The 25760-nt window shown below is 45.6% G+C and overlaps 1 protein-coding gene across 12 annotated transcripts in view; it reads left to right on the forward strand.

The window, feature by feature from the left end:
* The window catches only part of LPIN1 (lipin 1), a 142584-nt gene that overhangs the window by 80784 nt on the left and 36040 nt on the right, over window positions 1-25760 (forward strand). For 8 of the 12 annotated variants that reach the window (XM_021924585.2, XM_003908290.4, XM_021924586.2 and 5 more), the window contains 11 exons: window positions 98-298; window positions 2305-2400; window positions 5580-5887; window positions 8156-8281; window positions 10438-10545; window positions 13867-13993; window positions 16561-16867; window positions 18180-18273; window positions 19199-19389; window positions 21423-21516; window positions 22712-22781. In XM_021924585.2, the coding sequence (XP_021780277.1) occupies window positions 98-298; window positions 2305-2400; window positions 5580-5887; window positions 8156-8281; window positions 10438-10545; window positions 13867-13993; window positions 16561-16867; window positions 18180-18273; window positions 19199-19389; window positions 21423-21516; window positions 22712-22781 (1722 nt within the window). The remainder of the gene's footprint in view (window positions 1-97; window positions 299-2304; window positions 2401-5579; window positions 5888-8155; window positions 8282-10437; window positions 10546-13866; window positions 13994-16560; window positions 16868-18179; window positions 18274-19198; window positions 19390-21422; window positions 21517-22711; window positions 22782-25760) is intronic. The other 4 variants (XM_009183706.4, XM_009183712.4, XM_031654937.1 and 1 more) reach the window with 2 other exon arrangements.

Below are 25760 nucleotides of genomic sequence, written 5' to 3' on the forward strand. Positions count from 1 at the left end.
GTAATCTATGTTTTTAAAATGGTGAGTAGTTCATTTTGATTGGCTCTTCCTTTGATTAATTGTGTGTCTGTGTGTGTGTTTTTTGTCTGTTTTCCAGGCACAGACCATGAATTACGTGGGGCAGTTAGCCGGCCAGGTGTTTGTCACCGTGAAGGAGCTCTACAAGGGGCTGAACCCCGCCACGCTCTCGGGGTGCATTGACATTATTGTCATCCGCCAGCCCAATGGAAACCTCCAATGCTCCCCTTTCCACGTCCGCTTTGGGAAGATGGGCGTCCTGCGCTCCCGAGAGAAAGTGGTGAGCTCTCAGGGCACGGGGACCTGGCACTGGCTCTCCTTAGAGAATGCCCTTGCACTCTGGTGATGCCACCTGTCTTGTACTCTCGGACCCAGAGTTTCAGGTCTCCGTTGGAAATGGTCAGTCATGGAACTGACAGTGACTAATTGAAATTATTCTAGTTAGCATGGCTGTGTAAATTAAAGTGCCGTGGCACACACCACTGTTTATTAAGCTCCTGTATCTGTGGGTCAGGAATTCAGGCAGAGCACAGTGAGATGGTTTTTCTCTGCTCTCTGGGGCCTTAGCTGGAAAGGTCAAAGGCTGAGGGCTGGAATCATCTGAACACTCACATTCTTTGTGACCGGTGGTTGATTCTGGCTCTTGGCTGGGCTCTTCGCTGAGGCTGTTGGTCATACCAACTACCCATGGCCTCTCCACGTGGCCAGGGCACCCCATAACACAGTGGCAGTGGTGAGGTGAGCATCTTGAGAGGGAGGAAGCCAGGCAGATGCTGGATCTTCTTATGGCCTAGCCTTGCAAGCCACATGGCATCACCTCTGCTGTGCTCTACTGGTTGGGACCATCACAAGCCTGCCTGGGCTTAAGGGGAGGAGAAATAGGCTTTTCTTGGTGGTGTCAATGGAAGAAGGATAAAGTTCATACATTTGGAGAGGAGAACTAGGTCGTTGCTTTGCCTGCTGGGTGGCCAATTCTGACAGGCTGGGAAGTGTAGCCTCCAGCCAGAAGCAGAAACAGACGCTTTGAAGAAGGAGGGGCAAAGAGACCAGGGATTTCTGGGATCACAGAATCTACATATTTAATTAGCCACAGGAGGGGGGTCACGAGTGTTCAGGAGAGGAAAACATGCACATGTGCAGCTGAGCTTCATGCCTCTCCATGGGACCCATGTTCAAAACATGATGGCACTAGCACCAGCCAAGGGTGGAGTTTTCTGGTGTCTGACATCAAAGGGTGGAGCAGAGGAAGGGAAAACCCTCAGGGCACATTCTCCCTAGATGGGTCAGGACTAGTTCCTGGGCTCTTATCAGGCCCCCCCCCCAAAAAAAAAAAAAGGCAGAGCCGCTTCTTTTGCTGATACCAGTGCAGAGTCTTTTGAAAGGGCTGGTTTCTGTTTGGCCCTTTTGAAATGGCGGTTACTGAGGTGGGGTATGAGGAAGCATGTCCTATCTGGCATTCCATCATGGCCTTGAACTCAGTTCTCAAGGTTTCTCTGGCATCTCCTTGACCGAGAGGGGGTCCATTCAGTCAGTTGTGAGCTTAGAGTTTTATTTCTAGTTTATTTTCAGGAGTGACAAAGGTTCTGGAAGAGCAGGTAGGACCGGGATATTGATGTGGCCAGTTTTAGAAGACAATCTCCACACAAATGGAAAGAAACAAATATTTACAAAGAGACATTTCATGCCCCCACCTAATGTGGATTTTGGGATGATGTCTCATGATTCGTTCTTTGAGTTAAGTTCAAGTGGAAACTCTTCCTTGAGTATGGGTGAAGGATCCCAGCCAATAGTTGGTGAGTTTTCCAGGGTGTGATTTACAATGTCTGGGGCTGGGGAAGCTTTGATTGCAGCTTGAACTCTCACCAGCCGTGTGACCCTGGTCTGGTCACTCCTCTTGTCTGGCCTAGCTCCTCAGCCAAAAAAGGAGGAGCTAGACCAGGTGGTCTCGGAGGAATCTTTCTATTAGCTTGCTGCAGAAACAACTGCAGTTTTTGCCACTATTTTTAATAATTACAATAATGGCCAAAACCGCAATTATTTTTGCACCAACCTACTGCTTTGGGTTCCTTCTTTCCTGGTCAGGGGCCTGCCCTCCCGAACCCAGAACTCCTCCAGTGCTCAAGTGACCGTTCCCTTGGATGGGACTGCCTGACTGAGACTGGGAGTTGTGTGGCACTTCAGGGTATATGTGACGACAGCCTATCCACAGAGACTTGGCTCTCCCCATGAGGTCTCCTGTTCTGGTGAAGGCAGCTCATTCTTTTCTTAACCATCTTTTCCCCTCAGGTTGACATAGAAATCAATGGGGAATCTGTGGATTTGCACATGAAATTGGGAGATAATGGAGAAGCATTTTTTGTTCAAGAAACAGATAATGATCAGGTAAGTAAGGCTGGGTGGTCAGGGTTACTTCCTAGTTTTGAGCTTTGAGCAATGGTTATCTGGAGACACCGCGGAAGTTTGTGCAAAGTAATACTGGCCCTGGCTGTGTGGACAATGGGGCAGAGAAAAGTGGGCGTTGATCTGTATGAGGGATTTGAGCCAGATGGCCTGGGGCTGTGCTGAGTCCACACAGACTCAGCTCTCCTGGCTGGCTTCAGTTTGCTGACTACTTCCCAGGAGACAGAGGGATGGACTTCACACATGGGCCTGGACCATTGTCAGAGGTGTACAGATTACACTGGTGTGTCAAATCTCAAATGCCCAGTGTTCTTTTATTAAGTGAGTGGCTGAATTACTTTAAAAACTATTTAAAAATTTTTAATAGCTTTATTGAGATATACGTCACATATATACAATTTACCCATTTCAAGTGTACACGTAGTGGTTTTAGTATATTTACAGACAGGTGCAACTATCACCACCAGTCAAATTTAGAACATTTTCATCACCCCTAAAAGAAACACCATACCCTTTAGATATCGCCTCCCCTATTCTCTACTCCCAACCCCTGAGCCCTAAGTTACCACTAGTCTTTCTATCTCTCATAGATTTCCTTATTCTGAACTTTTCAATGGAATTATACTATCCCATCTTTTGTGCCTGTTTTTTTTGGTTAATGTTTCAAGTTCATCCAGGTTTTAGTATGTATCAATATTTTATTCCTTTTTATGGCTGAATAGTATTCCATTGTATCCATAGACCATGTCCATTCATCTGTTCCATTCATCATTACAGACAACTTGGATTGTTTCCACCTTTTAGCCATTGTAAACAATGCAGCTGTGGACATTTGTATACAAGTTTTTGTGTGGACACATGCATTTGATTTTTCTTGGTTATATACCTAGGAATGGCATTGCTGGGCCATGTGGTAACTTTACATTTAACCTCTGAGGAACTGCCAGACTGTGTTACAAAGCAGCTGTTCCATTTTATATTCCCACCAACAGCACACAAAGAGTTCTGATGTGTCTACATCTTTGCCAATACTTTTCTGATTTTGTGATTCTAATCATTCTAGTGGATGTGAAGTGGTATCTCTTTATGGTTATGATTTGCATTTTCCTAATAACTAGTGGTGTCTGACATCTTTTTATGTGCTTATTGGCCATTTCTGAATCTTTGGAGAAATGTCTATTCAGATCCTTTGCTAGTTTGTGTGTGTGTGTGTGTTGTTTTTCTTTTTTACTACTGCCATGTATGCCTTCATTATATATTCTAGGTACAAGTCCCTTATCGGGTATATGATTTGTAAATATTTTCTTCCATTGCGTGGGTTCTCTTTTCACTTTCTTGATGGTGTCCTTTGCAACATGAAAGTCTTTAGTTTTAGTGAAGTCTAATTTCTTTCTTTTTAAAGTTTGTGTTTACCTTTTTAATGTGTGCTGTTTTTTCTTTTGTTGTGCATGATTTTGGTGTCATATACATGTAAGAGTCCTTTGCCAAATCCAAGGTCATGATTTATGGTTATGTTTTCTACTAAGACAAACCACGTCTTTAACTCTTTTGTTCACAGATGAGGCACCTTAAAGGGGTCTAATATAGGGGTTCCTGAATGAAATCGACTTGAACTAGTTCCTTTCCAGAAAGGCAGCCATGATTAAAAAGGAATGGCTTTTTATAGCTCCAGGTTTTAAAGCAAGTGTCCGTAACTGCAGCTTCGGGACAAAACAGTCCCAGGCACTGCCTCCGTCCTGCCCACCCAGAAGGGTGGTGCCTGGGGAGGACCCAGCATCTCCCCTTCCATGTTCTAGAGTAACCCTGTTGATTCTGGGGATCCCTGCCCACCTGCTCTTCACCTCTCTTAGATGGGAAGACTCCGAAAATACTAATTGGTTCCTAATGGCCTTTGACAGAAACTCTTTCCACTGCATGTGGACACCTGCGTTTTTAATTTCTATTTGTACCTGGCTTTAGATAGATTCTTGGCCGCCGGAGCTGAGGAAGCATTTTGGGCCAGCATGCAGCGGGACCTGTATGGGGCCTGCTTGCTGGTCTTGCTGGTCTGACAGGGTGCCTGTGGTGGGGGGGGTGGGGCCTTGGAGGCCAGAGTATGTTCAGCAACATACAGATGCCTCTTAGGACCCCCGGGATGCTGCTGGAAGCTGGGGGAGCCTATGTCCTTCAGCACTGCTTGGTGCTGCATGTGCCTGCGGGGGTCTGCCTGGCTGCCCATTCCATTCCGGCCCGCAGACAGCAAGGGCCCTTCTCTGCTCTTGACCTGAGAATTTGTGCTGCTTCTCTAGTTGGTCTAGTCCAGCCGCCAGGTGAGATGACCTCTCACAGCTGTATGTCTCAGGTGTAGATGTTATATTTCAGCGTGTCTGATGCTCTCCAAACCTACTTGAATGATCAGCAGCACATTTTTATTTATTCCCTCTGTTTTCTGTATATTCTTATTGTCAACAAATTTCTCATACAAAACGAGGCATTCATTAATAAAATGATTACCAGGGTTTTATAAAAACTGCTGAATCTTGACAAACAACTACTAAATGGACAGGTTGTGCTTTTTCCTTTTGTCTTTAAAGAGAGGATCAGTATCTGCTTCCTCGATGTTCAGGGCCCTCCCTGGGCTGTGGTGCAGGCAGGTTCTTGGGTGGGGCTGTCGGTTGTTTTATGTGTTTCTGGTTTTTAGATCATTATTATCTTAACTCAGTGCATATAAAAAATACACAATACACATTATCTCTCTTTCTCTCTCTCACACCCACCCACGCACACCCACATCTACATAGAAGTGCAAGAGTGCATCCAATTCTCAGCATAATATGGTGAGTCAAAGCTCATTTTTTTTCTCTGTGCTCTGGATATTTCAGCCAAAGTTGAATTTTGGAGGCTTGAGATCACTGAGAATTACCTCCCATTGTTAAAATTACATAAATGCAGGATTGAGTACAAAGTGGCATTCAGCACATTGTTGGCTTTCTGATCGTCTACCAGACTGGGCAGCCACATCTCCTGGTCACCGTGGCTGTGGCCTCTAGCTGGGCTGTCTGCTGTGGCCCTCCCCAGGAGGTACTTGGCCTCTGAAATGAATCCTGGAGGCCTCTGGCAAGGCCCTGCTCCTTTCACCCGAATTAACGAGGCTTTTTTTAGAAAATGTGTTCTTTTCTCAGGAAGTCATCCCCATGCACCTGGCCACCTCCCCCATCCTGTCAGAAGGAGCTTCGAGAATGGAATGTCAGCTGAAAAGAGGCTCTGTGGACAGGATAAGAGGCCTGGATGCCGGCACGCCAGCCCAAGTGATCGCTCCCAGCGAGACGCCGTCAAGCAGCTCTGTAGTAAAGAAGAGAAGAAAGAGGAGGAGAAAGTCCCAGCTGGACAGCCTGAAGAGAGATGACAGCGTGAACACGTCTGAGGAGGAGGACATGTTCCCCATTGAGATGAGCTCGGATGAGGCCATGGAGCTGCTGGAGAGCAGCAGGTAATAACCGTCCGGGGTGGAGGGGCTGCACCAGAATCAGACAGTTACCCGTTCAAGATTATTTTTATAAACTTCCCCCCCATAATTCCTTATTCTTTTATGTGTTTTAGACCAGTGGTCCCCAACCTTTTTGGCACTAGGGACCAGTTTTGTGGAAGACAATGTTTCCATGGACTGGGGGTGGATGGTATTAGGATCATTCAAGCATATTACATTTGTAGTGCTCTTTTTTTCCATTACTATTACATTGTAATATATAATGAAATAATCATACAACTCACCATCGTGTAGAATCAGTGGGAGCCCTGAGCTTGTTTTCCTGCAACTAGACAGTCCCATCTGGGGGTGATGAGTGACAGATCATCAGGCATTAGATTCTCATAAGGAGTGCACAGCCCAGATCTCTCACATGTGCAGTTCACAACAGGGTTCCCGCTCCTATGAGAATCTAATGCTGCCACTAATCTGGCAGGAGGAGGAGCTTAGGCGGTAATGTGAGGGATGGGGAGCGACTGTAAACACAGATGAAGCTTTGCCAGCTTGCCTGCCACTCACCTCCTGCTGTGTGGCCCAGGTTCTGACAGGGACACGGACCCCAGGGGTTGGGAACCCCTATTTTAGGCTGAATTTTGGAATCATGTGGACTCAATCTTAGAGTGGTATAAAGATTTGCTGTGCTGTAGCCAAGAGACAGTTGGTGATGCCAAACCTCCTTGGCTGATCACTTTTGCAGCCTGGGATGGAGTCAAGAAACAGGAACTGAGCAAATTAATAGTTCATGACCAAACCTATTTTCTTGGAACCTCTTTATTCTTATTTGAGCACCAACCGTGCACAGTTGGGCTGATTTATAGGCAAGCGCTGATTTCAGGCTTAAAAGTGAATGAAGAAAATCCTGTTTTCTCTATAAGCAAACTTTTTCCTTTTTAATGTTGACTTAGGTCCAAAGTTTAATGGAAATTTTGTTTCCTTTTTCTTTGCTTTTAACAGTGTAGTGAAGGCCGGGCGCGGTGGCTCAAGCCTGTAATCCCAGCACTTTGGGAGGCCGAGACAGGTGGATCACGAGGTCAGGAGATCGAGACCATCCTGGCTAACCCAGTGAAACCCCGTCTCTACTAAAAAATACAAAAAACTAGCCGGGCGCGGTGGCGAGCGCCTGTAGTCCCAGCTACTCAGGAGGCTGAGGCAGGAGAATGGCGTAAACCCGGGAGGCAGAGCTTGCAGTGAGCTGAGATCTGGCCACTGCACTCCAGCCTGGGCGACAGAGCGAGACTCCGCCTCAAAAAAAACAAAAAAAAAAACCAAAAAAAAAACCAAAAAACAGTGTAGTGAAATTCTGTTTGTATGTATTACTGTTTTGGTGAAAAATGCCAGTTTTAAAAGATAAAATTCATTTTGAAAGGATATTTGATGTTTCAGATTTTTATGTAATTCAGTGTAATTTTTGATAATTTTGTTAACATAAAGAAGGGATAAGGAACATCAGGAGTATCTTCCTGCATCATTATTCGGAATAGAATATATCTTTTTTTCCGGTAAAAAATAAATGTCAACTGGCAACGAATATTGCTTTTCCCAACTACAGCCTCTAACCTGTGACAGGCTCAGAACCAGGGTCATTGGGCTTCTTATAATTGCCTTCTCTGCATGATGGTGAAGTCCAAAATGTAGTGGTAGGTGTTCCAGGTAACATCAGCATGCAGACAATGGCCTCTGCATGACTGAAATTGTGAACTATATTTAGTAGTGAGTGTGCTTATACCTGAAACTAGGTCGTTTGCAGTTATTCTGTAACCATAAGGCATGTTTGGTTGATGCCATGTATTTCTTCTGCTAGACGAAACATGATCAGCGTATGGTCATTGAGTTATTTGGCAGCTCTGCCTGGACCTGGCAGGGGTTTTATACCACCCTCCGGCCGGTTTGGGGCCGCTCTACTTCCCAGGCGTTTGGAACGTGACTGTGTAGGGTAACAGAAGGTGGCATGATGGGAGGAGCCAGCAGCGTGATCACCACACGCGTGTCTGAGTCCAAATGCCGAAACAAAATCATTTACATTTAGAATTCAGCCAGAGCATTAGCACGTAGACACATTTATGGATGCCGGTATCAGTTTTTCCCCTTCCACTGCCTGGAACAGGTCTGCGTGTTTAAAGAGATCATGTTAATTACAAAGCACTTAGAGCTAATCAAGAAAAAATTGGAACTTGATTGTGAATCTATCATTAAGAATTCTTTGACTTTAGTCTTCTTATTTTTTTCCTCCAGAACTCTTCCTAATGATATGTCTCCATTCCAAGATGATATTCCTCAGGAAAACCTCTCCCCGGCCGTGATTTACCCTCAGTCAGCCTCATACCCTAATTCAGATAGAGAGTGGTCGCCCACTCCCAGGTAAGCTGTTCCCCTGGCCCAGGGGAACAATTCTAAGAAAAGAATGAAATAGAAATGAAAAGTGAAAATCATTAGGACCAGGAAAACCACAGTGCAGAGCAGGAGGTACAGATGAGGATTAAAAACAGAACATGTTCAGATCATACACTTATATCTGGGGTCAGACTCCGTCTGCAGATATGGCTGTAGCTCCCTGGAGGTGAACTTGAAAGGAAAAACGTGTAAATTACATCATGCTAATTGTTAATAGGAGAAAACACAGTGGCAGAGCCTTTCTTGATACTTAGCCCTAAGTAAAATTCAAAAACACAGGCATTGCTTCAGGAGCCGCTGAGGTCGTTCAGAGCTATTAGAATGATGCCTCCCCCACACTTAATCCATTCTGCCGAATTCAAGAATATTTATTTCCCTGAATGAACTCACAAGTTGCCCTAGAGGAGAACTTGGAGAACTAGAGCTGCTCACTGTGCAAATGCCATCCTGATGACCCCAGAGATGTTTACATCAGTGAAGCCTGTGGGAATAGTGAGCCCCCCAGCTAGTTTTCAAAGGACTGGGGGAAGAGGGTAGCTCTAAATCTTGTGTTCTCACACAGGAAATAATATAACCCCCACTGGGATGAAAATTCATTCTTGGGTGGCAACAAAATCGTAGACATTATAATGGTGTGTGGTCTCTAAGGGGCCATAGCATTCAAATCTCATGGTGGGTGGAGCTGGGCTATGAATTTCTCAGTATGCTCAGGGGTGTGGTGATAATGAAAAAGAGACCGAGAAACGCTGGTCTAAATGCCAGTGACATCCTTGGATTATTCGTACACCTCATGCTTTAGATTCACTTCTGGAATCTGAAGTAGAAGTGTGCGAGCTCTTAGAAACTCTGGGTTCCTGCCTAAAGCCAGTCTTATCAAAACGCTACCCCAGTTCCAGTTTGATCAGGGTAACCTTGTGCATTAGCAAGCAGCAGTCGCCAGTGTGTGCTGACATGGAGGCTGGAGAGAAAATAGATACGTTCCATGTCTGGTTTCCGGCCAATACTGATGTCGCAGGTTAGTCCAGCAGGCTGAGGCTGAGGCCTGTGACAAAGTCCCTGCGTGGAGGTCGGCCTGCGTCAGAGCCTAGCCCTGTTCAATAGAAACATAATAACTAGCTCCACATGTAATTTTAAGATTTCCAGTAGCCCTATTTTTAAAAAGTTAAAAAAAGATGAAATGAATTTTAAAGCTATATTTCATTTGACCACAATATTTCCAAAATATCATTTCAACAAGCAATCAATTTTAAAGAATTATTAATGAGATACATCATATTTCTGTTTTCATACCAAGTCTTTAAACTCCCATTCTGTATTTGACATGTGCAGAACATCCCAATTTGGACCAGCCACATTTCAAGTGCTCAGGAGCCACCTGTAGCTGGTGGTTTATTATAACGGACAGTGCAGATATAAGACCTTTCTAGATTCTCATTCTTTCTCTAGGTGTGTGGAGATAAAATAGTGGAGGGAAAAATAGTGGTGTAGGAGGAAAATAACGTAAAATATTTAGAACCCAATAATGGATTGAAAACTCTGTTCAAGCACTGTAGGTTAATTTTAAGGATTTAAAAGAAACACTTTAAACGCAACTCTGAGCATGTTTAATGCTCCAAACATCTGTAACGTTTTGCCTCATGAATGCAGCACGATGACTGAGTCAGGTTATGTAGATCGGCCCGTCACCAAATGGAATGACAAATTAGGATAAATAGTTACATTTCCACACTTGGAATTAGGTGTTTTCTGTAAAGAGACAGTTGACAGCACACACGATCAGATTTTTGGATTTTGTAGTTTGATTCAGCACCAAAGTGTGACCAGAGACGATCACTCCTACACGTGGGTGAAACAGAAAGTGAAATAGGTCATTTGGCAGTTTCCTGTTTTTGTGTCTCAGAAAATTCACCCTGGTTTCTTAGCAATTTCAATATCCAGTGCTCTGCCGTTATCAGATGCCTGAGTTGCTTTATTTTCTTAAAAATGTCATTGTTGAGAGTAGTCAAATACTTTATATAATCTTATATATAATCTTTATATCATATACTTTATATAATCTTACTTGATGTAATTGACCTCTGATTTTGTCTTTCTTTTAATGTGTATCACGTGGTGGTATCCAGTAGCCTGGTAGATTGCAAAAGGACTGCCCCTCATCTTGCAGATGCGGCCGAGGGAGGTCTGTCTAGTTCTTGCCCTCCACAGTCTTCCCTGTTCCATCCTCCGGAAAGGTAGAGGAGTTACTTTCCCCGTTGGGATGTATTCAGTAATGAAAAATTTGATCTAACTCTTATTATAAGTGTATTTTACCATTAACCAAATTACTTATGAAGAAAATACCTGTAGATTATATGAAGTGAAAATTTTGATCTAACTCCTACAAATCGATTTCACTAACCAAATTACTTATGAAACAATATGTCTATAGATTACTCTCTTCCTTTCATTATAAGCATTTGTAGATGATCAGATTTTTTTTTTTAAATTCCTAAATTTGACTCTCTGGAAATTATGGTTAAGCAAATAATTTTACCTAATTCTGTGGAGTGCTTTGAAAATGAGAATAATGAAATACAGCTTGGGAATATGATCTTCTGTTTTCTGTGTAGGGTTGTTTGACAAATAAGTTTACAAGATATTTTTGAAATACCACTTGAATTTATTATAACCATTTAAGCAGTTTATTGGGCTATCTGAATAATGGAGTCAGACACTTTCCACAGCATTTCTAGAACAGAATCTTGGAGAATGGGCTGGGTCTCAGGCTGAGGATCACAGGTTGGTGTGTTCATTCGATGCAGTCATCTCAGATTTCCGCCTTCATTCCCTCAGTTTTGACCTACCTATTTTATGGACTTACATGGTTTACTTTATAAGCCCTTAGCAAATGAAGCTACGATTAATCTGTACATGGGAAAACCTTTTTTTCTTTTTGATTAAAGAACCAGACCTCAGGATGTACTTCATTCAGAGGCTACATTTGCAGAAGAAAAGTCTGTTTAAAATCAGGAAAACAAAGTCGTAAACAGTTATAACTAATTAGCCTTATTGGGACTGGCAAAAATACTGAAAACTTTGATAAGGCTAATAAATACCTTATTTATGAACATCAGTCATCGACCTTGTAAGCTTACTTTTTTGAACAACCCCTTGATCTTAAAATAATAATATTTGATGACAGAGCACTTTGGAGTCATCTTTCTGGTAAATCCCACTTGGCAGTGGGCCCCGTTCCTGGGTCCTCTTCGGTCCGTGTGAATTCCCTCAGTGACGGTCGGCAGAAAGCGCATCTGTATCTGTGCACAGGACCTTTGAAGAAGGGCTGCTGTGGCCTGAACGGGCAGCATTTATGGTGGTGGCCTGTTTGCTGTCGGGGAGGGACTTGCAGCTTAGACTTTCGTGTAGGGCTGGGCTCCTTATGCATGAGTTGGCACGCCTGAGTTTCTCTATGGCTTTGTTTCGTGGCTTGCGGCTTTTATGAAGGGACCAGAATGTTAGGAACTCTGGAGTTGGGAATCGCTGCTGGAGAACTGTGTTCCACATTTTTGTTCTTCTAGAGCAGAGGTTGGTAAACCACGGCCCATGGGTCAAATCTGGTCCACCATCTGCCTCCGTCAAGCTTTCCCGGGCATAGGCAGTTGGTTTACATACTGGCTGTGGCTGCTTTCACACCACCACGGCAGCGAGTAGTTGCGACAGACGTCATAAAACCCATAAAGCCCGCGATATCTGCCACTGGGCTCTTTACAGAAAATGTTTGCCGACCCCTGCGCAGAGCAAGCTTTGTCTAAAGGACTTTATTTCATTTAGTGGCAGTGAGATAATTTATTGCTCCGAAGAACTTACAGCCAAATATGTTCTATTTTGTATGGTAAAACAGTGGCAAGAGCTTTTTAGACAGATACTTCGAGGTTTGGGCACAGCCCCATTGAGGGTGAGAAGCTAGTTTCGATGGACTTCCTCCACGATGATGCTGGAGAAAGAGTGGATTCAGATCAAACTTGTAGGTACCAAGGCCCCTCGCTGGAGGCCACAGCCTGTGCTTTTCCCATTGCAATGATACTGAACATGTGACTGGAGATGCTTCAGTGCCATAAAAGCGTTGTCTCTTTGGAGAAGTCCAGTTGTAGAACTGGAGGAGCAAGGAGGTTGAAAGGCCGGGAGGTTTTCCCACATGGATGTGTGGGGACCCCACGTGCCTTCTCGTAGGACTGCTCCCTAAAAGGCGGAAATGTGTGTCTGTCGGGAGCAGGGTGTCCCGTTGCAGAAGCTCTCCTGGTGTGATGTCAGGAGCCTCCTCTCCCCAGGCAGGAGAAAGAGAGCGCACAGGCTACCCCGTGGCAGCACGTCATTAGAAGGGCTGGGAGTCGGGGGCACCAAGGGAGCAGGGACCACCCTCTGCCTCTCCGTGTGAGATGAGAGAGGGGGTGCTTGGTCTAGCTACTCTATGCAGCTTGAGCAAAGAGATTCAGGATCAGTTTAGCCCATAGGGTCCCTGTTTGTTGGATACAAGTTATGGATCATCATGAACTCACCTTGTATTGACAGGAAAGTTGTATTCAATTGGAGTTGAACTGTAACTCAAAGATCAATGAGACCAGGAGCATCAGTCTCCGAAGAATAGATAAGGTCTGGGAAAGAAGATGGCAAGGGAAACTGCAAAACTTTATTTCCTGCTTTGTCTGAAAACTCTGCGGTCTTCCTCTAGAGGAAATGATGTGGGAAAATAAGCAATAATTAACCATGTTATTACGCGGCAATAAATAATTACAAGAGTTGCTGCTATAAATAATATTTCTCTAAGTTGTTTAGAATACGGTGAGGATCTTGTGGATAAGTTAGTGACTTTTGGATGGTTACTTTGGCTGGGCAGAAGTAAGACCTCATTTGGGTCTTCAGAGTAAAAATTCAGGAAACATGGAGGTGGTTACTCAGCGAGCCTTAGCCAGTGGGTGAGTCCCTTGTAATATTCCTGGAAAACATAAGATCTTAGAAAATTTCAACTTGGAGGCTCCTGCCCAACGTTATCCAGTTTATTTGTGGCATCCAGCATCTTTGGTAAAACTGGCATATGATATAATTCCCTGTTTCCGAGGCCAGTGCAGATTATAAATATTTAAAATAGAGACTCTAATGAGTGCCTACCCGAGCCAACCAAGACCCTTTTGCAGCCCTCTGACAGCAGAGGAACTTGGTTTGGAAGCAGAATGCAGGAGATGCGAGTGCAGAGTGGGGTGGGGAAGGGTGGTCTTTTTGAGGTGAGAACAGACTATTTTTCCCTTTCTCTTTCCATCTCTTTCTTTTGTAAAACATACTTTTCTCCGCGGTGCAGCAGGCGGCAGGGTGGGGCGGGCGACCCACGGGGAGCGCCTTCCACGGGACGCGCTGCACTGCCCCCTGGTGGCCGGAGGAGGGATTTGTCATGAGGCTCTGCTCAGGGCGAACGACAGCTGGGGGTGCATTTTCCGGGCTATTTGAGCCATGGAGCTGGGCCCAAAACATTTACAAAAGTTTCTTTTCCCACCTTAATTTTCGCTTTGTGTTTTCTTAAGTCCTTCCGGTTCCCGACCTTCAACACCTAAAAGTGATTCAGAATTGGTCAGCAAGTCCACGGACAGGACGGGGCAGAAGAATCCAGAAATGCTCTGGCTGTGGGGAGAGCTGCCGCAGGCTGCTAAGGTGAGCGTCTCTTCAATTCTTCCCCGGACCGAAGATTTCTAACTTAGCTTAAATGACATGGAATTAGTATCATAGCATAGCCAAGAAACACAGCTACCAGGAGCCAGAGGTAAACCAAAATATATTAAGGATTAGCCTTGAATGTTGGAATTACTTTCTTCCACATTACCAACATTATAGAGGTCTCATTGCTTTTGTAGATTTTAAACCTATGGGATTCCTCTTAGGATTTACTTTTTTTTTTTTTTTGAGACAGAGTCTCACTCTGTCACCCAGGCTGGAGGACAATGGCTCTATCTTGGCTCACTGCAACCTCTGCCTCCCGGGTTCAAGCGATTCTCCTGCCTCAGCCTCCAGAGTAGCTGGGATTACAGGCGCGTGCCACCACGCCTCACTGATTTTTGTATTTTTAGTAGAGACGGGGTTTCACCATGTTGGCCAGGTTAGTCTTGAACTGCTGACCTCAAGTGACCCACCCGCCTTGGCTTCCCAAAGTGCTGGGATTATAGGCGTGAGGTGCCGTGCCTAGCCAGGATCCACATTTTCTGTCACAGCTAAATGCAAATTAAATTAAAGAAATACAACTTACACACAATCTTGCTGTCTTGAAACTGTAAACAAAAATAGCTTCCAGCTCTTGATTCTGCTAGGTCAGCGATGACTGGAGCAAAGCCACAGGGAGAGAGATGTGGAGTCTTGGCCCATTGAAAGAGAAGCTGAGTTGTGAGAACTGGAATCCACATGTTCTTGTGTCCCTCAGAGAGAGAGACATCTGGGAAAGCCCTCGGAGAGGGAAAGGCTAATAGAACAGAAATGAAAGATTTCAGCCTAATAGATAAACACAGTCAGAAAACCTTAAGGTTTTGATTCATCAAGTAGTAAGTATTTCTGGGCCCTCATTGTTGGTAGGACCCTGAATTTGACCCTATAGATATCTCCAAAATACATAGAGAAGTAGCTGAGTGTAGCAGAGAGAATGACGGCCTGGGAGGCAGCAAGTTATTCTGGGTTTGAGTCCTCACTCCACCACTTGCTAGAAAGGTGACCTTGGGCAAATGAGTAGACTTCCCTGAACCTCAGTGTCTTCATCTGTAAAATTGTGAGAAAATGACAGAATTGTTGGGAGGTTAGAAGAGCTAATGTAGGTATGTGAAGTATCTGGCACCTGTAGGCCCTCTGAATATTTGCATTCTTTCTCCTTGGCTGTGCCACATGCATGCTGAGCCTCAGTTTCCCTATCTTGGAAATGCAGTGGGTTTACATGTAGGTACATAATTGGTTCAACAAATATGTTTCTAAAAACATGAAATGAACAGAGTCTTTTCTTTCAAGAAATTTTACTTGGTATGCTAATGTATTATAAACATCTTGAATTATGTTATTATATCACAAGCTTTAAAAAATATTGTAAGGTCCTTAGAAGATGCTATAGCCTCTTGCATCCCCAATAAGTGTTGGTGATATGAATGAATGAATGAGTGAGTGAGTGAGTGAGTGAGTGAATGACTATTGAAAACATTCCTTATAAAGAGTCAAGATGGGCAGCTTTTTGGAGAGTAGTCTGTTGAGGCCAAAGTTGTGGATCCATTTCCTTTCTAGGTTACATTTAGATTTCACAGAAAATGCTGATTTCCCTGTCCACAGCTATGGTGCTGACCCAGCCAACTCTCTTTGCAAGTTGATGTCATTAGTTGCTGGAGAAACAGCATGGAAGTGCAAATCCATCACTTTGGGCAAAAAGTTGTAACCGCAGATTTTCTGTTAGCATTGTTTTCATTTTCCATTGACGCTGTTTGATCAGATAGAGAAGTGAATACTTTCTCCCCTCTTTTTAGCCCATGAATTGCATTTTGGGTTTTGTTTGAATAAATCTTTTCTGTAACTGGAAATCCCTCTTGCGGTAGAATCAGAAATGCTAATTTCTCACTCATGTGAACCAACCATCACCAAATCTTGACTTATTCACTCATGTTTTGGGAGTAAACTTCATTGAAATATACATACAGAAAAATGCAGATTGTAAATGTATAGCTCAATACATTTTCACAGCAGGAACAGATCTGTGCAACGTGCACCCAGACCGAGAAGCAGAGCATGACCAGCAGCGTGGAGACCCCCACTCTTTGCGGTCACTGCTCAGACTGACCCCTCTGCTCCTTGCAAGGGTAAACTTGATCTTAACAGCAGAGATTAGTTTTGCAAGATTCATTCATGTTGTTGGTGTAGCTGTAATTCATTGATTCTCATGGCCACAGAGAATCCCAGTATGTGTGAATAGACTTGTCACCTAACAGTGAGCATTTAGGGTGCTCCTGTCTGTTGACATTGCTAATCTCACTTCTCTTTGGCAGTTGATGTTTTTTACAGGAAAGTTCATTTGCTTTGGACCTAATATTCTTGGTTTCCGGACTTTTTGGCAGGTATAGAAATCACCAGGTGATTCCCGAGGCTTAAAAGTTCTTGCCTACTTTTGATTACTTCTTGTTCTCTTTGGGTCACTCAGTTTTTCTGGTTGCCTCTGTGCTGACCTTCTCTCTCTCTCTGTCCCTCTCTCCTCTTTGCTCTAGTCTTCCTCTCCACACAAGATGAAAGAGTCCAGCCCATTGAGCACTAGAAAAATTTGTGATAAAAGTCACTTTCAGGCCATTCACAGCGAATCTTCAGACACTTTTAGTGACCAATCACCAACTCTGGCCGGGGGAGCGCTTTTGGACCAGAACAAGCCTCAGACAGAAATGCAGTTTGTGAATGAAGAAGACCTGGAGACCTTAGGAGCAGCAGCGCCACTCTTGCCCATGATCGAGGAGCTCAAACCCCCGTCTGCCAGTGTAGTCCAGACAGCAAACAAGACGGATTCTCCTTCCAGGAAAAAAGGTATGAAGGTTGGGGCTCCCCGGCTGCCTTCCTGTTCATAGTTTGTGCTCACTCTACAAATGACAGGTCCTTTCCAAAGTTCCAAGGAAACTGAGGTAGAAACTGAACTATGACAATGATCATGTTCAGTCTGTGCTCTTCGGAGGAATCTTTTAATTATCAGAATTTAGTCATAGGAAATCAGACACGAAGGAGGCCTTGAGGATCATGTAGCAAACTTCCTCATTTTACACACCGAGGCTGCTGAGACCTGGGAGAGTTAAGTCCTTTTCAGCACACAATGGGACCCATAAATGTGACTTTAATAAAGCTGATTATTAGGTTAATCCTGGCCACCTCTCTTCTTGACCTGTGTTGCTTTCCAGCCCCTTACCCACTGTAATTTCTGCATACCATTTATCATGATTTCAAATGATCATTATTTTATTGATGTATTTTTGCCCAACTCCCCCATAGTCTGAGATCAAGAGTCCTTTCTATCTAACTTACCTTTCTCTCCTCAGCGCTTGGCATAGTGGTTGGCACGCAGTGGCGCTCTGCGTTGCTTTAATGCACTCCTGGCTGTGTGTCAGTATCAATGGTGCCAGGCCTGACCTCCATCCACCCAGCAGCTTCGTGTGGTATTCTAGAATTGTATGGACCAATGACATCATTCTCTGCCAGAAGTAAAGAGGACATTTGAAGTCATCATACCCAGTGTCTGACAATGCACAGGGTCGGATGCTTTGCCTTGGGGTATTGATGGGGAAGTGCCTAATGAAAGCTTTTATCATTTCATAATAAGTGTAATGATAATGGTAATAGCCTCAATGCGTTGAGTGCTCAGTACACTTCAGGCACTTTACAGGGGAGGAATGAGGCTCAGCAAAGTTAACTAACTTGATCCTGGCCACACGATGGTGGATGACGGCCCTGGTTTGTGGACCTTGGTGGTCTACGGTCATGTTGTACTGCCCGCCATTTTCCAATGGGAAAAGCGCAGGCTGTGGCCTCCAGTGAGGGGCCTCGGTACCTACAAGAGTGACCTCAATCCACTCTTTCTCCAGCATCATCATGGAAGAAGTCCATCAAAACCAGCTTCTCACCCTCAACGGTGCTGTGCCCAAACCTCAAAGTATTTGTCTAAAAAACTCTTGCCATTCAGTTTTACCAGACAAAACAGAACATATTTGGAACTACTGTGGTTCTTAGGAAGTTTGAGTACCTGGGAGCACATCTGCACATAGTGTTTAAATGCTGTTTCTATAGATACAAGGCCATGAGGTCATTTCTAGAAGAGTGGTTTTCTAACTTGAGCCATTCGTCCTTTTAGATAAACGAAGCCGACATCTTGGTGCTGACGGCGTCTACTTGGATGACCTCACAGACATGGATCCTGAAGTGGCGGCCCTGTATTTCCCCAAAAAGTAAAATTCCTCACGTCATTTTTGATAATCTGAATATCATTCTGTGTGAGCTCAGTTTTCCCTTATGTTTGATTAGAAAGTGTGCAAGCCAGCCAGGTGCGGTGGCTCACGCCTGTAATCTCAGCACTTTGGGAGGCTGAGGTGGGTGGATCACTTGAGGTCAGGAGTTTGAGACCACCCTGGCCAACATGGTGAGTCCTCGTCTCTATTGAAAATACAAAAATTGGCTGGGTTTGCTGGCATGCACCTGTAATCCCAGCTACTTGGGAGGCTGAGGCAGGAGGATTGCTTGAACCCAGGAGGCAGCGGTTGCAGTGCGTCGAGATCATGCCACTGCATGCCAGCCTGGGCCACCGAGTGAGACTCCATCTCAAAAAAAAAAAAAAAAAAAAAGAGGCAGCAGGAGTCTCCCATTGCCTTGTGAAGTGCGCCTGCTCTCTCTGTGGACATAAGGCTGTGGGCACTGGGCGGCGTCCCCACCTCGGGACAGGGATGCAGGCACCAGACTGCCCTCCCTCTGAAGCCTGAGGTCATGTTGTCCACAGTGGTCATGGTCCGCAGCCCTTTCTTCTCCCAGGAGGGTCTCCCGTGATCCTGGGGACCCACCCCCAGTCCGCCTGCGATCTAGGGGAGGGCTGGCGCCTGGAGGGGAAGGGCAGGGAACAGGGAGGACAGCTGCCTTCCTCTTCAGTGTATTTTAGGGAGATACAGGGAGATGCAGCCGGCTGAGAAATGGTTTTGTCCCCTAAGCTAAGGCGTTTAAATGTCTCTTTCCTTGTCGTGGTGCTTTAATCAACATCTGTGCTGAGATGCAGCCGTCTGTGGCTCTGAGGGTGGCCGCGTGCCAGAGCATCACCGGATGGCGATGTGGGACCCTGGACTGGGACAGTCCTCAGCCGGTCTCTGCCGCTTTTCCTCCTTCCAGCGGAGACCCTTCCGGACTCGCAAAACATGCCAGCGACAACGGAGCCCGGTCGGCCAACCAGTCCCCGCAGTCTGTGGGCAGCTCAGGCGTGGACAGTGGCGTGGAGAGCACCTCGGACGGGCTGAGGGACCTCCCTTCCATTGCCATCTCCCTCTGCGGGGGCCTCAGCGACCACCGGGAGATCACGAAAGGTACCGCGGGCCTCGCGTGGGCGCCCTCTGGTGGCCTCCGGTCAGAAGGCCCAGAGGCTTAGGCTTCTCCAAGGAGTGCGTGTCAAGGCGGCTTTTCCCTTGGTTGCGGTTAATGACAGCACAAATGATAGCACCGAACTTGTAACCCCGATGTTTCTAGCTTGCAGTTAGCCGGCCTCAGAGTTCTGTGGGTCACACATGGCTCAGGCCATCACTATGTGTCCCCTGTGCCCCAGGCGAGCACTGCAGGGACGGCCTCCAGAAGCCTGCAGGCTAGAGGGGGGTGTCAGTCTAATTAAATTAGAGGGCGTTGGCAGCAGGAGAGACGTGTGCCGGCGCCTTGGAGCAGGGAGGTCTGAGTTGGTCAGAGGAGGGCTGGGAACTTTTCCCAGCTGGATTCAAAGGGTGTTAATAGGGTGGGCTTAGGTGATTCATTCATAGCACTGCCACATTCATAGCAATGCCCTGCCAGGGCCTCCTGACAGTTCCATGGTGGGGTGTGCCCAAGCCCCACAGCGGGGCGCAGTCAGCAGTTATCAGCTGATGGACGCGGGAACTAGACACAGTCACCCTGCACTCCTTGCGCCCCCTCCCCCACTACTTCCTGTTTTCCATCCCCTCGTGGTATTTCTAGCAGGGAAGGGGCCCAGGCTGTATACTTCTTCCCTCTACGTCTCAGGAGCCACCCGCATCTCCCCTTCCACCCAGGGCTGCCATCTGAGACTCCTGCCTCCGCCCTGGTCCCTTCAAGGCTTTGGGAATTTCTTCTTCCACAAAGATTGAGGCCTTTTTGTTCTCATGCCTTTGCCAGCCATTCCTTTGAGAGCGGAAACAAGATTGTGTGCTGGGTCCCGCCAGCTCCGTTCATTCACTCAGTTTTCCTAGGACCACGTATTAATGCCCAGCCCCACTGTGTTTCTGAGGTCATGGGGGGCGAGCGCACTCTCTGGACACTGGCGTGAGGAGACCAGTGTCCCATTGAGTCCCCTGGGTGTTCCCTCCCTGATACACATGAGCTGGGGGCATGGGGTGGCAGCACTGACGAGGCCGGGCGCTGTTATCTGAGTGTTATCTCATGGGGCAGGATCTGCGAGTGTCCAGTCCTTACAGGTGAGGCCAGATTGTCACAGTCAGGAGACCCCAGGAGAGTCCCCGGAGGTCCTAATGTGGGCTCTGAGGGTACATGTCGAGGCCAGTCGGGCTGGCATCATGACCCAGGGACTCTTTTCCTGGACAGAGGAGATTCTTAGTGTCTGATGTCTGCTGGGTTTCGGTTTGGTTCAGGGTAAATAGAAGCTCCCAGGGAAGGAGCAGGCATGGCTCCGGGCCAGGGAGATGGTCAGAACCACGGTCAAGGCTCAAGGTACAGCCCAGCTGCCAGAGCCGGTCAAAGAACTGAGAACGTCCAGGGCTGAGGTCTGGGCCTCCTGACCCTGCCACCTTCTCCTCTGCTCTGATCTGGGTGCGGCTGCCCCAGCGCGGTGAGAACAGTGCCATTCCTGCTTCCGATTGTGGTGGAGGCGGCCCCATTTTCGAAAGGGCCCTGTGCTTCCTATTCACGACCTTATCAGTCCCCATGACCACCCTAGGAAGCAGATGTGGTTATTATCCCCATGCTAGAGGAGGGAGCTGGGGCCTGGGAGGTGAACCGCTTGCCCAGGGTCAGCCCAATAATCATGACTTAAGCCAAGGGAGCCTGGCCTCTGTGCCATGCGTAGCTGTGACTCTACCTGTGCAGATGCACGTGCATGCTGTTTTCACCCCTACTCCCTGTGTGAACGTATGTGCCCCAACTAAGGTACACGTCCCCTAGCATCCTCAGACTTGTCCTGGCCTCCCTGCATTGCTGCGCAGACACCGCCCTCCAGATAAAATGGCGCGACCTTTACAAATACATTTTATAGGATTGTCTGCACAATTGGAATGCACAAACTCTCAGAAAACACTTGTGAGTGAGCGAATGAAAGGTAGGCCTAATTTTGAGCTGATCTGTCTTTTTCTTTTTCCCTGATCCTCTACAATTGCTGTCACAGATGCATTCCTGGAGCAAGCTGTGTCGTATCAACAGTTTGTGGACAACCCCGCTATTATCGATGACCCCAATCTCGTGGTAAAGATTGGGAGTAAGTAAGTACCTCTTGAAAGTCACTTTGGCAGTAGCATGATACTGTTTCTGTTTCATGTTTTCAAATAGACCTAGACATTAAGCCTTAGAAATATATAAAATCAAGACTTTGCTACATTGCTTTATTATGCCTTCACTGTGGTCCGAGTTCCATGCCCACAGAACTGGCAGTACAGCTGATAGGTTCCGATAGCCCTCAGTCCTGTGAGTTTTAGTATTTATCTCTACTAGTTTTTTTTTTTTTTTTTTTTTTGAGACGAGGTATAGCTCTGTCTCCCAGGCTGTGTGCAGTTGTAGCTCACTGTAGCCTTGAACTTGTGAGCTTAAGAGATCCTCCCACCTTGGCCTCCCAAAGTGCTGGGATTTCAGGTGTGAGCCACTACACCCAGCTCGATGTTCTTATTGAATGTGAATAGTCACACTCTGCAGCACATGGGTATATCAGAGTAGCCTACATCTCTACCCTTTTGAAAAACTTCATTATTGGCCGGTCGCAGTCGCTCACGCCTGTAATCCCAGCACTTTGGGAGGCCGAGGTGGGCTTATCACGAGGTCAGGAGATCAAGACCATTCTGGCTAAAACGGTGAAACCCCGTCTCTACTAAAAAAACCCAAAAAATTAGCTGGGCATGGTGGCAGGCACCTGTAGTTCCAGCTACTTGGGAGGCTGAGGCAGGAGAATGGCCTGAACCCGGAAGGTGGAGCTTGCAGTGAGCCGAGATGAAGCCACTGCACTTCAGCCTAGGTGACAGAGCGAGACTCCGTCTCACAAAAAAAAAAAAAGAAAACTTCATTATCTGAGGGCAAGGGATGTACAGTTATTTTTGCAGACTGTTAGCAAGCTTTTCTCCCTTAAGCCTTGGATGTTTTACACCTAGTTGCCTTTTCCTTAACATGTGGCAAGAAATACCCCAAGCACATTGTGGTTTGGTGCAGCAGCTGTACTGTGGGATTTGGGCTGCTGGCATGTCCAACTGTCTGCCCTGCTGGCACGGCTGCTGCTGGGCCCTCACTAGCGGCTGGGATGAGGTGGACGGGAGCCTCTGCCTGGGGGAGAGGAGGGGGCTAGCAAGAGTATTGAGCTCTTTAAGGACCTCGCTGGGGTCCTGAGCTTTCCTTGACTACTTTATATGACATTGGAAAGGTTTTCAGTCTGAGCCTCGGTTTTTTGACATCTGTTTCATTGTTTTGTGTTAGATACTATAATTGGACAACAGCAGCACCCCTCCTCCTGGCAATGCAGGCCTTCCAGAAACCTTTGCCAAAGGTGAGCTTTAACATGAGAAAGAAAAGGGGATGCTAGAAATGATGAATGGCTTAATCTGGGTGATTGGAATTTCCCTTTTATTGTGGAAACCACAGAGTTAATTCCACTGTGCTGTTTTGAAGTTCGTGAGCATACAGGCCAGGAGTTTCAGATCTCTCTCTTGCACCGTGCACGTGGTTCCCCCTCCTCCTTATCGAGGCAAAACCTGCCAATCATGGACCAAAGATTCCTTTCTCAATATCTGCCGTGCAAGGGGCACAGGTGGAGGCTGAGCAGACGGGTGCCAGGACCTCAGAGCCCAGTGAGGACAAAGGGAGATGAGTGTCACCCTGGAAGGGGTGGAGCAGGCATCGAGGTCAGGCGCAGGTGTCCGTGCCAGTGTCAGGTGCTGCTCAGCCAGGAAGCCGGCCCCATGCCTGATTCTCTGAGGCTGGAGCCAGTACAGGGCCTGGGCAGCTCCCAGTCTGCAGGGGAGAGTAGGTAAGTGGCCGCAGGGAAGAGGTAGGAGGGCAGCCACACCACCTGCCAGCCTGCAGTGTTCTCATCCTCCCCAAAACAATTCACCAGACAGTCAGCCGGGAATTGTTAATTTTCAGTGATAGATCTTCCTACTAGATTATACGTTTTTTGCTGCAGAGACTGCCTTAGACTTGTTTGTATCCTTTGTGTGCTTAGCAAGCTTTTGTGTGCCTTAGGATGTTGCAGTCGGTCAGCCAGTTCTAACACTTGAGATTCTTGAAGGTCTAATCGGACTTTGTTGAGTCTAGGCTTACTTCTTCCTGGGTTTGCATATGTGTGTGTGTGCCTGTGCCTATGTGTCAGTGTGTGTGCATGTGCGTGTGTGCATATGTGCATGTGTGTGCATTTGCATGTGAGCATGTGCACACGTGTGTGTGGACGTGTGTATGTGTGCATACTTGTGCAGGTGTGTGCGTGTGTGTATGTGCACATGTGTACATGTGTGTGTCTGTGTGTGTGTGTGTGCATGCGTTGTGTTTTGAGGACTGCAATCTCATGTTGGATGGTGCTTTATCTGTGGGTACCTTTGTGGACTGGGCTGAGGGCATGTTCTCCAGAGTGGTTTTTATTTTGTCCCTGCCATGGTATCCATGGCCTGGGACACATTTTTATGTCACTGTTCTCAACATTTACAAATCCGTAAGAAAAAAGCCCATTGCAATAGCAATATAGCTAAAGGCTTTATTTATTCACTGAAAAAGAAATCCACATGGGCTCTGAAACTTAAATTAGTTCTTGTGATATGCATGCTAAATCTTTTTACAAGTCAGTAACTTTTGACTCTATATATGGCATTTCTCTAATATAGATATTATTTTTAAATGTAGAATTTGCCCATCTTATCTTTTATGGCTGTTGGGTTTTGTATCATACTTAAAATGGCCCTGCTTCCCCATTTCCAAAACTTGTGAAGATAGGCCTTATATTTTCTTTTTGTGCTTTCTTGTATATGGGGTGTATTTTTACAAGTTTTGGAAATTTTGAAAGATTTTAAAATCTTTCATCCATCTAGATTTTATTTTGAGCTTAATGAGGGAGGTATTGGGAACCAAACCAGTTTTTTTTTTTTTCCTAGGAAATTCTTGAATTGGTGAAGATGCTTTTTGTTTTAGGAAACAGAATGACTAAAAGTGGCTTAAGTAATAATCTCATATGACAAGGATCTTGGAGGTTGACAGTTTCAGGCTTGATGAATTTGGGTTAGCTTCTTTGTGATTTTCTCAGCTTTTCCTTGATGGTCACAAGATGACTGCCCTACAGATCATCTCCTCATACCGCCACATCTGAAACGGGAGGGTGGGGGCAGCTCGCTAGTATTTCATTGGCCAAAGTTGGTCGCATGATTGCCTCTAAAGCAGTTCTTGGCAAAGCAATGAAATGACAGTGAATGGCTTCGACCATTGAGGTGCATCCTCTGGAGTTGAGCCAGCCTTCTCCACATGCATTGCAGCCTGATTCTTGAACAGTTTCAGATCTGTCAGCAAGAAAGGGGAGGCAGGTGAGCTGCTCACAGGATCTGACATGGCTACTGAATTATCCCAGGACCGTGTATTAACTAACCCTATCCTCCAGGGTCTGACATGGCTACTGAATTATCCCAGGACCGTGTGTTAACTAACCCTATCCTCCACTCAGAGGCACTTACAACTTCACCTTCTGTTACATTTCTCTGTGAATTTAGATTTATTTCTGGACTTTTGTTTTCTGTTCCTGTGATATGTGTCCTTGTATACCAACACTGCATTCTTTTAGTATATTTAGGTATATTTTAATATCCAATAGTGCTTGTTCTACTTACTACTCTTCTACCTGAGAATTTTCTAGGCTATTTTTGTTTGTTTTTCAAATGAACATTAGAACAAGTTTGTGAAGGACTGAAAATACTCCTGTTTGTTTTTTTCCTTTCTTTGGCTTGCTTGCCTTTTTTTTTTTTTTTTTAAATTGTGGTTTTGTTACATTTATGAGTAGATTTAGGGGAAATAGGGTCATTGACAGCTTTATGAATTGTCCTATTTATGAACTGGATGTGAGTGGTTTGTGTTTTACTGCAGTTGGGTTTTCTTTTGTGTCAGATAGAGATCTTTTAAGCTACATAGTAAATTACTTACCTATCTGCTTCCCTGCACCCTGTTAGACTGAATCTTTCAGCTTAAGTCTTTCTTTCGTTACTAGCTGAGGTGTCAGCTACTTGAAAGTTCTGTAAATTGAGGAAGGGACATTACATGACTTTTACCTTGGTCCTAGAATTAACCTCAAGATAGATAGATATTTTGTTCTTTGGAAAAAACGTAGAAAATTATCAATTCATATTTAATCTCCCCATTAAACTCATTTGCCTAACTTAAAAGTATAAATTTTCTTTTTAATACTTGAGATTTTAAATCAAATGTACCTATTAATGTAAATGTTTAGAAATTTACACTTCATAAAAATCCTATGCATTTTACCTTTTGTTGAAAA

The sequence above is a fragment of the Papio anubis genome, chromosome 14, assembly GCF_008728515.1.
Source record: "Papio anubis isolate 15944 chromosome 14, Panubis1.0, whole genome shotgun sequence".
NCBI classification, from domain to species: Eukaryota; Metazoa; Chordata; class Mammalia; order Primates; family Cercopithecidae; genus Papio; species Papio anubis.